General features: G+C 49.3%; 1 protein-coding gene across 1 annotated transcript in view; it reads right to left on the reverse strand.

Annotated features, from left to right (window-relative positions):
- Positions 1–9,947: 9,947 nt before the first annotated feature.
- EHD2 (EH domain containing 2) overlaps positions 9,948–15,445 on the reverse strand; it is a 43,134-nt gene continuing 37,636 nt past the window's right edge. Inside the window, exons 4-5 of the mRNA XM_081922172.1 lie at positions 15,124–15,288; positions 9,948–13,934 (exon numbers count right to left, since the gene is read on the reverse strand). Coding sequence (XP_081778298.1) covers positions 13,398–13,934; positions 15,124–15,288 — 702 coding nt within the window. The 3' untranslated portion in view covers positions 9,948–13,397. The remainder of the gene's footprint in view (positions 13,935–15,123; positions 15,289–15,445) is intronic.

Below are 15,445 nucleotides of genomic sequence, written 5' to 3' on the forward strand. Positions count from 1 at the left end.
TGCTTAAGCAGTCATCTTATCTCTACACAGATAACACTCAGACTCCTTCAGGCAGAAGGATGAACAGATTCCGCCCCTCCTTTCTGAAACATTGTCAGTAGATTCTTGCAATGGGAGGGGTGAAATATCCACATCTTCCCCCTTTTCACGCCAACCATTGCATTCCTCGCTATTGATTTGTTTGATTCTTTCACTCATACATATAACAACTTGTAAGGTAAAGGTAAAGGTACCCCTGCCCATACGGGCCAGTCTTGACAGACTCTGGGGTTGTGCGCCCATCTCACTTAAGAGGCCAGGGGCCAGCGCTGTCCGGAGACACTTCCGGGTCACGTGGCCAGCGTGACATCGCTGCTCTGGCGAGCCAGAGCCGCACACGGAAACGCCGTTTACCTTCCCGCTGGTAAGCGGTCCCTATTTATCTACTTGCACCCGGAGGTGCTTTCGAACTGCTAGGTTGGCAGGCGCTGGGACCGAGCAGCGGGAGCGCACCCCGCCGCAGGGATTCGAACCGCCGACCTTTCGATCGGCAAGTCCTAGGCGCTGAGGCTTTAACCCACAGCGCCCCCTGCGTCCCCATAACAACTTGTAGTTACTTGCATATTTTGTGAGATGTGTTGTATGATATATACATCATTTTGAAGCGGCTTATTCGTATATTTTGAATGACATCATAACTGATTATATATTATACGAACAGTTATTAGCCAGCGTGTTGTGTTTGCATTTTTGTAGAACTTAGGAAATTAGCTGGAATTAGCTGATAGTTGTTTTGGGTTTTAGGGTTCACTTTCATTTTTACCGTTCTGAATGTGGTGGAAGCATAAATTGTTTTATGTTGATTGTAGGTAAAAAGGTAAAGGACCCCCGGATGGTTAAGTCTAGTCAAAGGTGACTATGGGGTTGCGGCACTCATCTCGCTTTTCAGGCCGAGGAAGCTGCCTTTGTCCACAGACAGCTTTCCAGGTCATGTGGCCAGCAGGACTAAACCGCTTCTGGCGCAAAGGAACACTGTGACAGAAGGCAGAGCACATGGAAACGCTTACCTTCCTGCTGCAGTGGTACCTATTTATCTACTTGCACTGGCGTGCTTTCGAACTGCTAGGTTGTCAGGAGCTGGGACAGAGCAATGGGAGCTCACCCCGTTGCGGGGATTCGAACCACCGACCTTCTGATCGGCAAGCCCATGAGGCTCAGTGGTTTTGATCACACTGTTGTTCTGGGGAAGCAACACAGTTAAAACTGTTCCACTGTATGTAAACCGTCTTAGGAGCTTGAGTTTGTTAGCTGACTGGTACATAAATAGTAGAAATATATTTATTAGAAACCTGAATAGTGGATTACGCCCCATCCCCTATTTTCCTGCATGCTTATTGGTCATATGGAGATTCATATCCATGTTAGTATAAATAGCCTCTGACCTGGTCGCCTATGGCTTCCAAGCAATCACCTGTAACATCGGGGCACAGTACGGGCCACATATTCTCCTGCAATGATTTTGCAAAGTTTTTTGCAGATAAAATCGCTCAGATTCGGGAAGAAGTAGACTCCACCGTGGGAGCAGGGCCGGGGCGGGAGAGTGCTAGAGTTCTGTCTAGCCAAGTTGAGTGGGATCAATTCCAATCTGTTACCTCCGAGGATGTGGACAGGCTGCTTGGACGAGTGAAACCAACCACCTGTCTCCTGGATCCTTGCCCATCCTGGTTTATAAAAGCTAGCCGGAAAGGACTGGGCGATGGGCTTCGTGGGATGGTGAATGCTTCCCTCTGTGAGGGAGCCTTCCCAGACCCACTGAAAGAGGCGGTTATTAAACCGCTTCTTAAAAAACCATCTTTAGATGCGGCCACAATGGCCAACTATCGCCCAGTCTCAAATCTTCCATTCTTGGGCAAGGTGATAGAGCGAGCGGTTGCCGAACAACTCCAGGCACGCCTGGAAGAAGCGGACCATTTGGATCCCTTCCAGTCGGGATTCAGGCCTCATCATGGGACTGAAACTGCCTTGGTCGCACTGGTTGATGATTTCCGGCGGGCTAGGGACAAAGGTGAGAGCTGTTTCCTAGTTCTGCTGGATCTCTCAGCGGCGTTTGATACCATCGACCATAACATCCTTCTGGACCGTCTTGAGGGGCTGGGAGCTGGGGGCACTGTCCTACAGTGGTTCCGCTCCTTCCTCCTGGGCCGTGTTCAGAAAGTGGTGGTGGGGGATGAGTGTTCAGACCCCTGGGCTCTCACTTGTGGGGTGCCTCAGGGTTCTGTCCTCTCCCCCATGCTTTTCAATATTTACATGCAGCCGCTGGGAGAGATCATCAGGAGGTTTGGGCTGGGTGTTCACCAGTATGCGGATGATACCCAGCTCTACCTCTCTTTTAAATCAGAACCAGTGAGGGCAGTGAAGGTCCTGTGTGAGTGTCTGGAGGCGGTTGGAGGATGGATGGTGGCTAACAGATTGAGGTTGAATCCTGACATGACAGAATTACTGTTTTGGGGGGACAGGAGGTGGGCGGGTATGGAGGACTCCCTGGTCCTGAATGGGGTAACTGTGCCCCTGAAGGACCATGTGCGCAGCCTGGGAGTCATTTTGGACTCACAGCTGTCCATGGAGGTACAGGTCAAATCTGTGTCCAGGGCAGCTGTTTACCAGCTCCATCTGGTACGTAGGCTGAGACCCTATCTGCCTGCGGAGTGTCTCGCCAGAGTGGTGCATGCTCTGGTTATCTCCCGCTTGGACTACTGCAATGCACTCTACGTGGGGCTACCTTTGAAGGTGACTCGGAAACTACAACTAATCCAGAATGCGGCAGCTAGACTGGTGACTGGGAGCGGCCGCCGAGACCATGTAACACCGGTCTTGAAAGACCTACATTGGCTCCCAGTACGTTTCCGAGCACAATTCAAAGTGTTGGTGCTGACCTTTAAAGCCCTAAACGGCCTCGGTCCAGTATACCTGAAGGAGCGTCTCCACCCCCATCATTCTGCCCGGACACTGAGGTCCAGCGCCGAGGGCCTTCTGGTGGTTCCCTCATTGCGAGAAGCGAAGCTACAGGGAACCAGGCAGAGGGCCTTCTCGGTAGTGGCGCCCACCCTGTGGAATGCCCTTCCAGCAGATCTCAAAGCGATAAACAACTACCTGACATTCAGAAGACATCTTAAGGCAGCCCTGTTCAGGGAAGTTTTTAACGTGTGATATTTTACTGTATTTTTGGTTTTTATGGAAGCCGCCCAGAGTGGCTGGGGAGGCCCAGCCAGATGGGCGGGGTATAAATAATAAATTATTATTATTATTATTATTATTATTAGGCAGAGAAAATCTTGGTTCTGGGGGTGGGCGGGCCACAAATGATTAATAATGTGAGAGCAGATGGGTTGCAGAAATTTGTGAAGGCTCCTTATTTTTGCAGACTGATTTGCAGGGCGCTCTCTCTCTCTCACTCTCTGTGTGTTTGTGTGTGTGTGTAATAGCTCTTAAACATAACACTAGGCTTGTTTCTTGTGCATTTAAAATCTTTAATATCTGCTAGAGCCTTTAAATCTTGCTGTGAACCATGTCCACATCCCAATCCAAAAGAGCACTGGTGATTAAATCATGCCACTTGCAGTGCTCCCATAATGGTTGCATGCACACCATACATAAGGCACATTTAAAGCATGCCCACATAGAATCATGGGAACCGTAGTTTGCCCACCACAGAACTACAATTCCCAGCACCCTTAACAAGCTGCCGTTCCTGATGTTCTTTTCCTCTGTGCGCTTTAAATTTATGTGCACGGCCAGTGTGTGTGCAGGCCCTTGCTCCCGGTCCTCCTATTGGGCATAGCGAAGAACTGGCTGGTCACTGAGCTTGCAAATGCTGGCCTGGTAGCACTGCAATCCGGAGGGGCCCTTTTGGATTTGTGAAGCCACCAGGGCAGGATTTTAGGGCACCTATCCAGAGCTCCACTCAGCAGAATGAGCAGGAGGGCCCCTGAGCTCTGGGTGACGAGGTTCTTAAGTCAATTGTTATGTACTGAATTGAATAGGATCCAAACTGCAGCAGTCTGATTGGTCCTAGAACAATAGGATCCAAAAGGCAGCAGTCTGATTGGTCCTAGAACAATAGGATTCAGAATGCAGCAGTCTGATTGGTCTTAGAACAATGTAGCAGTATGATTGGTTGGCAGGAACCACCCAATCATGCTCCAGATAGAAGTGAATCCACAACCTGATTGGCTTACAGTAGAATTCCAGAATTAGCCAATCATGTGCAGCCCATTGTGTAAATAATGTATATAAAGCAGATACTTTGAGGGGACTTTCATTCATTCCTCCTCACCACTATGAGCTGAATAAAGAGCATGAAATCACTTTGCGACTCTGAGTATATTTCATCAATAAAGTCATGCAAACTATCGTCTGCAGAGCTGCCCCGTTCAATAGTCTTAATTTAGCAAACCGCACCCACTCTGCCCCCCTTAGTTGGGCAGGGGCTTTGCCCCAGCGCAACCCCCACTGTGGAATCTCCATGTACTGAGCCGTTTGGTACCGCCTGTTCTTTTTGGCACCCGAGAGTGGAATGTGAAAGTTTCCTTTGGCCTGGTGAGGAGTGTTCTGGCTGGGGCCCAGTGGGTGAGTCACAGGCTGGGGACACTTGCCATGGCCTGCCAAATGGAGGGGAAAAAACTACATGGGTCTCCAAAATTTCTTCCCTCCCCCATGGCTTTGTACGGGACAAGTCCTGCAGATCTCTGATTTCTCTCAAGGAAGAGAATGGTGCACACATGATGGTTCCTCAAGGGTTGATGGGAACTGTAGCACTGGGAGGGCTCCGCTACAGTTCCCAGGGTTCCTTGGGGAAACAGTGGTGGACTTGGGGTTCTCAAATTTCAGCGGCACCCTTTACCTCTGCTCAGAGTTCTGTCCTCTCCGCCATGCTTTTTAACATCTATATGAAGCCGCTAGGAGAGATCATCAGGGGGTTTGGGCTGGGTGTTCATCAATATGCAGATGATACCCAGCTCTACCTCTCTTTTAAATCAGAACCAGTGAAGGCAGTAAAGGTCCTGTGTGAGTGTCTGGAGGTGGTTGGAGGATGGATGGTGGCTAACAGATTGAGGTTGAATCCTGACATGACAGAAGTACTGTTTTGGGGGGACAGGAGGTGGGCGGGTATGGAGGACTCCCTGGTCCTGAATGGGGTAACTGTGCCCCTGAAGGACCAGGTGGGCAGCCTGGGAGTCATTTTGGACTCACAGCTGTCCATGGAGGCGCAGGTCAATTCTGTGTCCAGGGCAGCTCTCTGCCAGCTCCATCTGATGCGCAGGCTGAGACCCTACCTGCCCGCGGACTGTCTCACCAGAGTGGTGCATACTCTAGTTATCTCCTGCTTGGACTACTGCAACACACTCTACGTGGAACTACCTTTGAAGCTGACCCGGAAACTACAACTAATCCAGAATGCGGCAGCTAGACTGGTGACTGGGAGTGGCCACCGAGACCATATAACACCATTCCTAAAAGACCTACATTGGCTCCGAGCACAATTCAAAGTGTTGGTGCTGACCTTTAAAGCCCTAAATGGCCTCGGTCCTGTATACCTGAAGGAGCGTCTGCCCCCCCATCGTTCAGCCCGGACACTGAGGTCCAGCTCCGAGGACCTTCTGGTGGTTCCCTCCCTGCAAGAAGTGATGTTACAGGGAACCAGGCAGAGGGCCTTCTCAGTAGTGGCGCCTGCCCTGTGGAACGCCCTCCCATCCGATGTCAAGGAAATAAACAACTATCTGACTTTTAGAAGGCATCTGAAGGCAGCCCTGATTAGGGAAGCTTTTTAATGTCTGATGTTTTATCGTGTTTTTAATATTCTGTTGAGAGCTGCCCAGAGTGGCTGGGGAAATCCAGCCAGATGGGCGGGGTATTAATAAATAATAATAATAATAATAATAATAATAATAATAATAATAATAATGGCTCCCGGGACCCTCCCCAGACCAAAGCTGCCGCACCGTAGCATACAAACGTAAAAAACGGAATACCACACTGCTAAACTGTCACACCAATGTGAGGGAATAGCCATAAGCCCTATGCTAGGCACACATATATACGGTACACACACAGCACCCAGATCCCAGAAAAGATCCCCGAGATCTGCTTTTTAGTACCAAAGATTATCAAGAAGATCGGCAGATGGGACATGAAGAAGAGTTAAGAGCCTCGGACATAAGATCTCCAGGTTGATGGACTGTTGGAGATTGATGGAACTGATGGCAGGGGCCGAGACCGGGGAGGGGGGAGGGTGGAAGAAAACTGGGAGTTTAAAATGTATATATGGAGAATTAAAAAAAAAAAAAAATTATGAGAGTTGGAAAAATCGTGGAATGAAATTTTTATGACCCTAGGGGAAATGTCTTAAGAGATTAAGTTTAAATATATCAGTTTTAAGGAGAAGTAAGATTAAATAAAGTAAAAATGGATGCCTAATTGGCGAAAGAAGAGAATGTAAAATTACAGTATATTCAGATAAATTATTAGGATAAAGAAGATTGGATTAGGATAAAAACCAAGCTGGAAAGGATTTGCTGAAATATTTAATTGAACTAGAATACAAAAAAGGAAGGTGTGAGGAGGTCAGGGGTAAATGAAAGACAAGACATGGAAAGTGGGAAATGTTTTTAATTGTTTTTATTTTTCTGTATTTTGTATTCTCTGTTTCCTTCTTTTCTTTTCTTTTCTTTTTCATTTTTGTAACTTTTTTGAAATTTTAATTCTTCTTTCTCATTTTTATAACTTTTTTGAAACTCGAATAAATTTTATTATTATATATATTAAAAAAAAAATCCCGGAAAAAGCAGACCAAACTCCGGCTGGTAAATACAACATGTTTTATTTAGGCTGAAATGCTGTTACAGTGACAAAGGCACATTGCGGAAGCAGCAGGGTCTCCCAAGGAAGTGCGTCAAGACCAGCAGAGGGGTCTCAGTGAAGACAGTTGGTTCCTTAGATTTCCCCACCACCACGTGGAATCAAACTTCTCGCCTCGATCCTGAGGTTTGATGTGGAGCTATCTGTCTTCCCTTTCCATCCCAGGGGACGGAGCAGCTCTGCTGGTGCAAAATCCTGGGCTGCAGGTCAGCCTTTGCCTCTGCAGTGGGAATGACCTTGCAAATACAGGGATGCTGGGAAAAGTCTGGAAGCAGAATGAACTGGGCGAAACGGTGTATATACACACGCATAAGGTTATTCATATTATGTGTAGGTGGCTTGCATCATCTATTCTGGGCGCAGAGTTTGGAGTCTTTGGTTGCAGATGTTGACATTTTAAGAATAAAGGGGTGACAGCCCTGCCTACAGGATAGGGAACCCACAGTTTCATCAGTGGGCTAAGGGGTTTTCTAAGAGCACTCTAAGGATCTGTTTGGTCTTGTAAGCACCACACAGCTTCCGCCAGAAGCAGGCCATCTGAATGTCAGCTACACGCTCTCTGCTCCCTGTCTGTTTCACCCAATCCAGAAATCTCCAAAGTCAGCATCAAGTCACTCCTAAAGCAAACGGCAAGCAAAGTCGGCAGATAAATGCTGCTGTTTCAATGTGAAATAATACGGACACAGCTTCTGCAATGGTAACAATAAGGCAGAATGGAGCGAACGAACAAGCTCGAGTGTGCAGCTGGAATACAGTGACAGAGGGAGGGATCTGAGCCCAGCAGGTATACATGAAGCAGTGCAGATGAAGTAAAAGTGACAGCTATTCCCTACACACAGTGCTCACATGAGAACAAACTTGACCTGTAACAGTGCTACTGCAAAAACACAGCTGGAGAGGCCGGGAAGCAGATTTGAACTCCGTGACTACTGGCAAACGTTTGTTGACAAAGTAATGTAATGAATGAACAGAATGTTGTTTGTGTCACACCCAGCCCAAAGGATGACATGCCAGCAAAGGATTTTCTGCCCAACAAAGAGCTACGCATCTGAGAACCTCGCAATTCTTTGGTGTACTTGTTTTAAAGCAAGTTGCTAGACCTCATGGATTTGGATAAATGGTTGGAAACTTCTCCCGAGTTTCTACACCTCCTGATGTTTTTCTCATCCCTCTAACATACAGTGGTACCTCGGGTTACAGATGCTTCGGGTTACAAACTCCACTAACCAGGAAGTGGTTCCTCCAGGTTAAGAACTTTGTCCCAGGATAAGAATGGAAATCCTGCGCCAGCGGCACAGCGGTAGCGGGAGGCCCCATTAGCAAAAGCATGCCTCAGGTTAAGAACCGTTTCAGGTTAAGAATGGACCTCTGGAACAGATTAAGGTCTTAACCCAAGGTACCACTGTACTTCTTTTGAACTCCAATAATTTGGGAGGGGGGGAGAATCAATTAGCAGGAGAAAAAGGTATGGAAGCATATACAAATATACATCATTAGAAACTTGCAGAGAAGACTTGTTATGTTGAAGCGATAGGTGGAATCGACGTCTCCTCTGAACCTCATTCCCACAACACTTCCCACAGAACCAGACATCTTTCTCATAAGAACAATGTAAATTGTAAATAGCCCCCTCTAATCAATAATGATCACGCACATTCTGACGGCGGAAGAAGATTGGAAGAAATTTAAGGACTATCTTAAGAAACATTGCAAGATTATTGAATGTTAGAATGATGTTGACTTAGAAATTAAGGGGTTTCTAGCTGTAATGATTATGCAATTAAGAAAAGAAAGATTAAAAATTAAATCAGAAATTAGGGGAAGGATTTGCTGAATTGGCTTGATTAGAGATTGGAATACAGAGAGGGGAGGTATGAGGTGGTCGGGAAAGTAAGTTATACGACCATAAGGGAATGAAATTATACCTGTTTTTTGTTTTGTATGTATGTTTATCTTATTGTTATTTCTGTTTTCTTTTTGTTTCTCTTTTTTGGTTGTTTTTATGTTATATAATTTTTTGAAAACTTCAATAAATATTCTTAAAAAAAAAAAGATCACGCACATTCTGTGACATCACAGCAGCTCAGCCAAGCTACTTGAGGGGGCTTGCAGACAGCTGACAGCCAATATTTAGGTCAAGGGGGGGAGGGACAACCTTTCAATATCAGAACATCTACATGTTTAATTGCAGCACAGGAAAAACAACCCAGGAGCTCCGGCTCGAAGGTCTAAAGATTTGGATAACACTGCAGGGACAAGCATCCTTTACAATTCCTGTAATAGCTGTAAAGATATTATAACGTTGAAAGGTTGCTCACCCATGGCGTAAGCTCTTCAGTGTGTGGTGCAATATATTCCAAAGACTGAATGTGCAAATCTTTCATTTTCAACATGGAACATGCACAGCCCTGCCAGGGAATGCTTCACAGTCCTCCGGAGAACCATTGTGGAGTTAGCTGCCAAGATGGGGAACCTACTTGTCCCTATGGCTGGTTCTCCGGTTTTAGTCCTACTGACTGAGACACAGAGGCCACGTCTACACGACAGGCTTGAACTGGTTTACCTGTCACTTCTTCTCCCCCCAGGAACTGCAGGTCTGCGACAGGATTTTTAAGGAGATAATTCTTAGCACCCTAAGCAAGTGACAACCCGCAGCGTCCTTTGCAGGGAAGCCAGGATAGTATAAACCCCAACAACCCAAAGCAGGTATATGTTCTAAATGGGTTCATTATGACATGCTCCCAGGTCAAAAGGAGCATCTTGGAAGCATCAAGTGTGGGCAGAACACTGCTTTGGTCTTCTCAGCAAGGGAAAAGGCTTGCAGAGGTGTAGGGCATGGGGGTGAGGTCTGGACAGAATTACCAAAGAGGGCCCTCGGATCAGAGCTAGCACCAAAGGGCAGGCTTCCTATCAGTTGCAGAAGAGATCCAGTGTGCTGCTTGGGTACAAATGCAGCTATGATGCCTTGTAAGAGGGTGAGCCTAAGGCACAGTGTTAGGATAATAAAAATGCAAAACTTTGGCACTGCTAATGCACAGATTGAGGACCAAACGAGACAGACAATTTTATTGTATGAAAGCAATTAATGCGCATGGTTTTCATTACATAAAAAGCAGCTGGTGGTGGGGAAGTGGGCTGGAATGGAGCACGATAAAAGGCTGGGGCTGGGCTGGGTGGGGCTGCTCAGGCTTCCCTATGGATGGAATTTACACAAGAGCCTTGTGGCACCTTAAAGGTAAAGGGACCCCTGACCATTAGGTCCAGTCGTGGCCGATTCTGGGGTTGCGGCGCTCATCTCGCTTTATTGGCCGAGGTAGTCGGCATACAGCTTCCAGGTCATGTGGCCAGCATGACTAAGCCTCTTCTGGCGAACCAGAGCAGCGCACGGAAACGCCGTTTACCTTCCCGCCGGAGCGGTACCTATTTAACTACTTGCACTTTGACGTGCTTTAGAACTGATAGGTTGGCAGGAGCAGGGACCGAGCTCACCCCGTCGCGGGGATTCGAACTGCCAACCTTCTGATCGGCAAGTCCTAGGCTCTGTGGTTTAACCCACAGCGCCACCTGCGTCCCTTAGAGACTCACAAATTCATGACTCCAGAAAGGCTTGTGCCATAACAACATTAGTTGGTCTTTAAGGTGTGGTACAATATTTTGCCCTTGCTTTTGGTGCGACAGACGGGTAACTCAGACAGCCCTCTCGAAATCGCAAGACAAAAACCCCGTGCTATATTAATTGCGTAATTGCAGCCTTCGCCAACCTGGTGCCCTCTGGATGTTTTGGACTGCAACTCCCACCAGGCCCAGCCAGCACAGTTGTTTTGCAAGCAACTTCCCCTGATATAAATAAGTCTTGTGTGTTAATTTCAGCAATATATGCATTTCTATGCAGCTTCTCCGCTAACACGTTCATCTTTTTATTTGGCTATAGAACAGAAAAGTGCAAATTTCAAAGGGTGGCTGCGTTTTCGGTTTGCATATTGTTTTGGGGCATGCGGATTAGGTTCATCTTTAAGTGCAAGCTGAAGCAGATTGCTCCCCGATTCCTAACTTTGGCTGCCTTAGTCCAATGGAAGCCTCAAGCCATAGACTGCCCATCTGGACATCAGCCCTTGTTCAACTTTCTCAACCACCTCACCCTTGCAAATGAATGGAGATCTTCTTAGCTGTGAGGTCAACTCAGGCCTCTACTTGGCCTTTGGCCAGTAGAAAAAGCATGATGTTTGGAGGAAGCTAAATCCCAGGAGGCCTTGGGGTGTGGCCTCCAGCAGTATTCAGGCCTAGGAATGGAGGCTATTTCAGTAGTCAGCACAAAGCCAGAGCAATTGGGGTGTGGTTTCTCAAAAGCCAGCAGAGGCTTTTGAGGAGTAGATGGGACGGCAGCAGCTTCCTCACAGTGTCGCAGGCCTCCGTAGGGAACGACCCTACTTAAGCCCAGAGAAGGCTCCAAGGCATTTGGTTTTCTGAGACAGAGAAAACAGAGCGGCAGCCTCCCTCAGGGATGATAAAAAGTTTAACGCCAACGAAGCAAATGACGACGTCTGTCAGTAGTACCCACCCAAAATCTGGCCTGTGAACGTGAAGGCCAGGTTTCCGCCTCTTGCCTACCGGTAGGGCCGGCTCTGGCTTGAACCCAGCAAACGTGGGCTGAAGCAGAGCTTGCTAAGAGGATCAGAAGAGTCCTGCTGGATCTGGTTCAGTGGGCCATCTTGGGTTCACAGTGGCCAACCAGATGCCGATTTGGGAGGTGGCAACAGCTATAATGGCTGATGGGGATGGACGGTGTGAACATCCATGAAATTGTCTACTCCTCTTTTAAAGCCACCCAGGTTGGTGGCCTTCACCGCCTCTTTTGTTCCTGTGTAGGAGCTTCCACCCTATATCCCCCATAACACCCCATAACACTTGGGAAGGGGCTCCTAATAAGTTCTTACTTCTGCCAGCGTTTTCCCAGAAGGTTGAGGGGAATGCCTGTTGCACTGAGGTGAGCGCTCTTAATCCTGTCTCCAGGTGGAAGACGCTTTGGCCTCCCTGGTCTGCAAAGGGGGCCATCTCAGAGGCTGGATTTGAAACACCACCGCCTCAAGCATTCTCTGCTACCCAGGGGACCTGGTGCCAGGAGCACTTCCAACATCTGCTGGTCTCCTGCTGGCCCAACTCTCCTTGTTTTCCCTGAGGGTTCTACACATTCCGGGCAGGTTCTCGCTGTGAAGGGCACCCCTCCAATGGGAAACAAGGGAGTTCTTTTATCTATCTAGCCCATGGTTTCTACTTTGACTTCCCAAGCCAACAAACTTCCCAAGCCAAGGCATAATTTTCACTTGCAAGGGTGGAAAAGAAAGCCAGGCAAAGCTGTCTTCTACCACCAACACTATCTGTGAAACGACAAGCCCCATCCATTTCTTTAGCCTCACCTGGAAATGCCGGGGACCGAACCTGGGACCTTCTGCATGCAAAGCGGGTTCCTTACCATTGAGCTATAGCCCTTCCCTAGAGGGTCCTGTACTCTGGGCATGTAAAGGTTGCTAGGTGAGCATTCATTCTGTGAACCTTGCTCAAAAAAGTGGACGCTGTAGTTGAACCAAGCTTACTGATGGCAGTAGACCAGGGTGGGTCAATGGATAGTCTCTCCCTGATTTCTTTAAAGGCTTCCTGGTCAGGTGGACCTGAGTGTGGACTGACGTTTCTGTCCTTTTCCTTGCCGGTCTTCCTTCACTCCTGCCTCACGTCGCCCCCCACCCTGACTGATGGAGTCCGGCAAGGAGTAATGGCGGCAGCAACGCCACCAAGGAAACCTTCGACCGTCGCTGTCCATAAGGCCCTGCCGGAATAATGTCCCCGAGCAGCCTTGAGGTGTCCAGCTAGGGAGGTTCAACATAGAGAAGGTTTCTTATGGAGCCAGAGGAATGAGAAGGACACACCCTGGAGTCTGAGCTGGCAACAAGGCCAAAGACCCAGTGAAAAAAGGTCAGGATTCTTGGGTCAAGGTTCTCTTTGTTTGCGAGCGGCAAGAGAACAGTCTGAGGCTGGTGCCGAGAAAGCAGGTAGCTCAAGTGTGACATAACTATTGCCGCATGGCTGCAGGGAGCCCTTTTTCTGAGAAAGGAAGATCTCCTGGTAAAGTCTGGCGAGTGAAGGCCAATGGCCAATGGCCCAACTAGGCCTGGGAGAAGGAAGTGGAAACCTGGATTATGATACCAACTGAAGTAGTTGAAACGATGCTTGGAGGACTAAGGCCTACGTGAGGAACTGGAGCCTGCTGGAGCGGACTGGAACTTTTCTAGTTTTCTTTTGAGTCCAGTAGGAATGAAGAAGAAGGCAGAAGTGGTGACTGGCTTGAAGGAGGGAGCAGGAAGCAGGATCTGCCATGCTGTGCGGGAACGAGGCCTTCACGAGGGCTTTGAGCCAGATGGGGTGGAAAATGAAAAGTCGGAGCCAAACCAGGGCCTACTGGAGCAGTTCAAGCCTTGGCGTAGGAATGGAGGCCAGCTTGGGGAGATTCCTTACTCTGCCGACCCCTTCTGCCGACGCTTGGAGGGCGGCACAAGGTGGCGGGGCAGGTCGGAGGGCAGGCCGTGGCCCTCCAGCTTGACCTCAATGAGGTGGCTGGCAAGAGCAAACTCCTCGTCGTCCAGCATGCCGTCGCGGTCGACGTCGCTGAGCTTCCAGATCTTGCCGAGGACGGAGTTGGGCAGCTTGGTGGTGACCATCCAGTTCTTGGCTTTGGTGCCGCTCAGCTTGCCGTCCATAGGGGACAGGTTGTAGAAGATCTCGTCGTATTTGGGCTTGTCCTTGGTCACAACCCACTCGTCGTCGTCCATGCCCTCGTAGGCCCCCTCGGTCGCTCCTTCGATGAAGGGGCCGTTGCGGGTGCCTTCGAAGGCACCGCCGTGCACGATCTGCTCGGGGACCTCCACCTCCTCCTGGCGCAGGAGGGGCATCAGCTTGGCAATGTCCAGCGTCAGCAGCTCGTCCAAAGCATCCACCATGCGCGGCTTCAGCCCGTGGAATTTGGTGAAGTCGTGCACCATGAGCATCTCCTAGAAAGAATTGGGAGAGGAGGAAGTGGCATAGCTTATGGGACTAGCCCCGTGGTACTCCTGCCTGCTTGAATACAATGCTATATTCTATATACATTAAGGGATGCTGAACCCCCCCCCCCAAAGCCGGGTGGCAGGAGCGAGCCAGCAGTAAATCACACTGAGCAAGTCAGAGTTAAAGGTAAAGGGTCCAGTCGTGGCTGACTCTGGGGTTGCGGCGCTCATCTCGCTTTATTGGCCGAGGGAGCCGGCGTACAGCTTCTGGGTCATGTGGCCAGCATGACTAAGCCGCTTCTGGCGAACCAGAGCAGCACACGGAAAGGCCGTTTACCTTCCTGCCGGAGCGGTACCTATTTATCTACTTGCACTTTGACGTGCTTTCGAACTGCTAGGTTGGCAGGAGCATGGACTGAGCAATGGGAGCTCACCCTGTCGCGGGGATTCAAACTGCCGACCTTCTGATCGGCAAGTCCTAGGCTCTGTGGTTTAAACCACAGTGCCACCCGTGTCCCTTAAGTCGGAGTTAACTGTTAGCAAAAACAGGATCTGCACAGGAGTGCCCACCTGAAGCAGTTGCTGAGTGTGAAGGCCTTCTCACAGCTGCCTAAGTCCCCTCCTCTCCAGGGCTTTCCCCAAGCAATCTGAGACTGTGCCTGCATGAAGCTAACTTCTCCTCTGCCCTCTTCATGCCTCTTCTGGTTCTGGGAGACCAGGAGGGGAGCTTGTTGCAGAAGGAGGGGGAGCCCCCTGGCTTCTTCAACAGCCTGACACATCTCTGCCTCTTGACCTCCCTCCTCTCTAGCCTCTGCCTCTGATTCTGGACTGCTCTCTGCCACAGCCTCTTCCCGCTCACTAAACCCTGTTACCTCTTCCTCTTCCCTGTCTTCTCCCTCTGGCCACTCATTGTCACCCCCTGGCTCTGAGCCTTCTTCCCCTGGGGGTTCCCCAGCTGGTGCCTCCCTCCCCTTCTCTGCATCCAAGCAGCCCATGACACTAGGTGCGGATTCTGCCTGCACACCACCAGCAACATTGGAAGGGTCCCAGATTCCCTACCGCTGACCTTGAGGTGAGGACCATGGCAAAAAAATAAAGGAGACGGGATCTGGTACAGTACAGGGAAACCTTTGTTGTTTTGCTTATCATGGCTGCTTCAGATGAGTGCGATGGGAGACAAGGAAACTGCCCTCACCTGCATCTTGTTGCAGTCGGGGAAATCGCCCGGCGAGATGTGATGCTCAAGTTGGATCTTGGCGAAGATGACGGGCAGCTTGGCAATCAGCGCTTTCTTCTTGTTGTCCTTGCCAAAAACGGATGGCATCTCTCTCTTCAGGTGGCTGATGATGTGAGCATGGACCTGCGTGGACCAAAGCAGCAGCTTATGAAGATCGGCTCTTAAGAGCAGCACGTGTCTCTGTCAGGCCACATTCACACCATGCATTCAAAGGCCTCGGCCCTGTATACCTGAAGGAGTGTCTCCAACCCCATTGCTCAGCCTGGACACTGAGGTCTGG

This window comes from Podarcis melisellensis (assembly GCF_964234715.1).
Source record: "Podarcis melisellensis genome assembly, chromosome: 8".
Lineage (NCBI taxonomy): Eukaryota > Metazoa > Chordata > Lepidosauria > Squamata > Lacertidae > Podarcis > Podarcis melisellensis.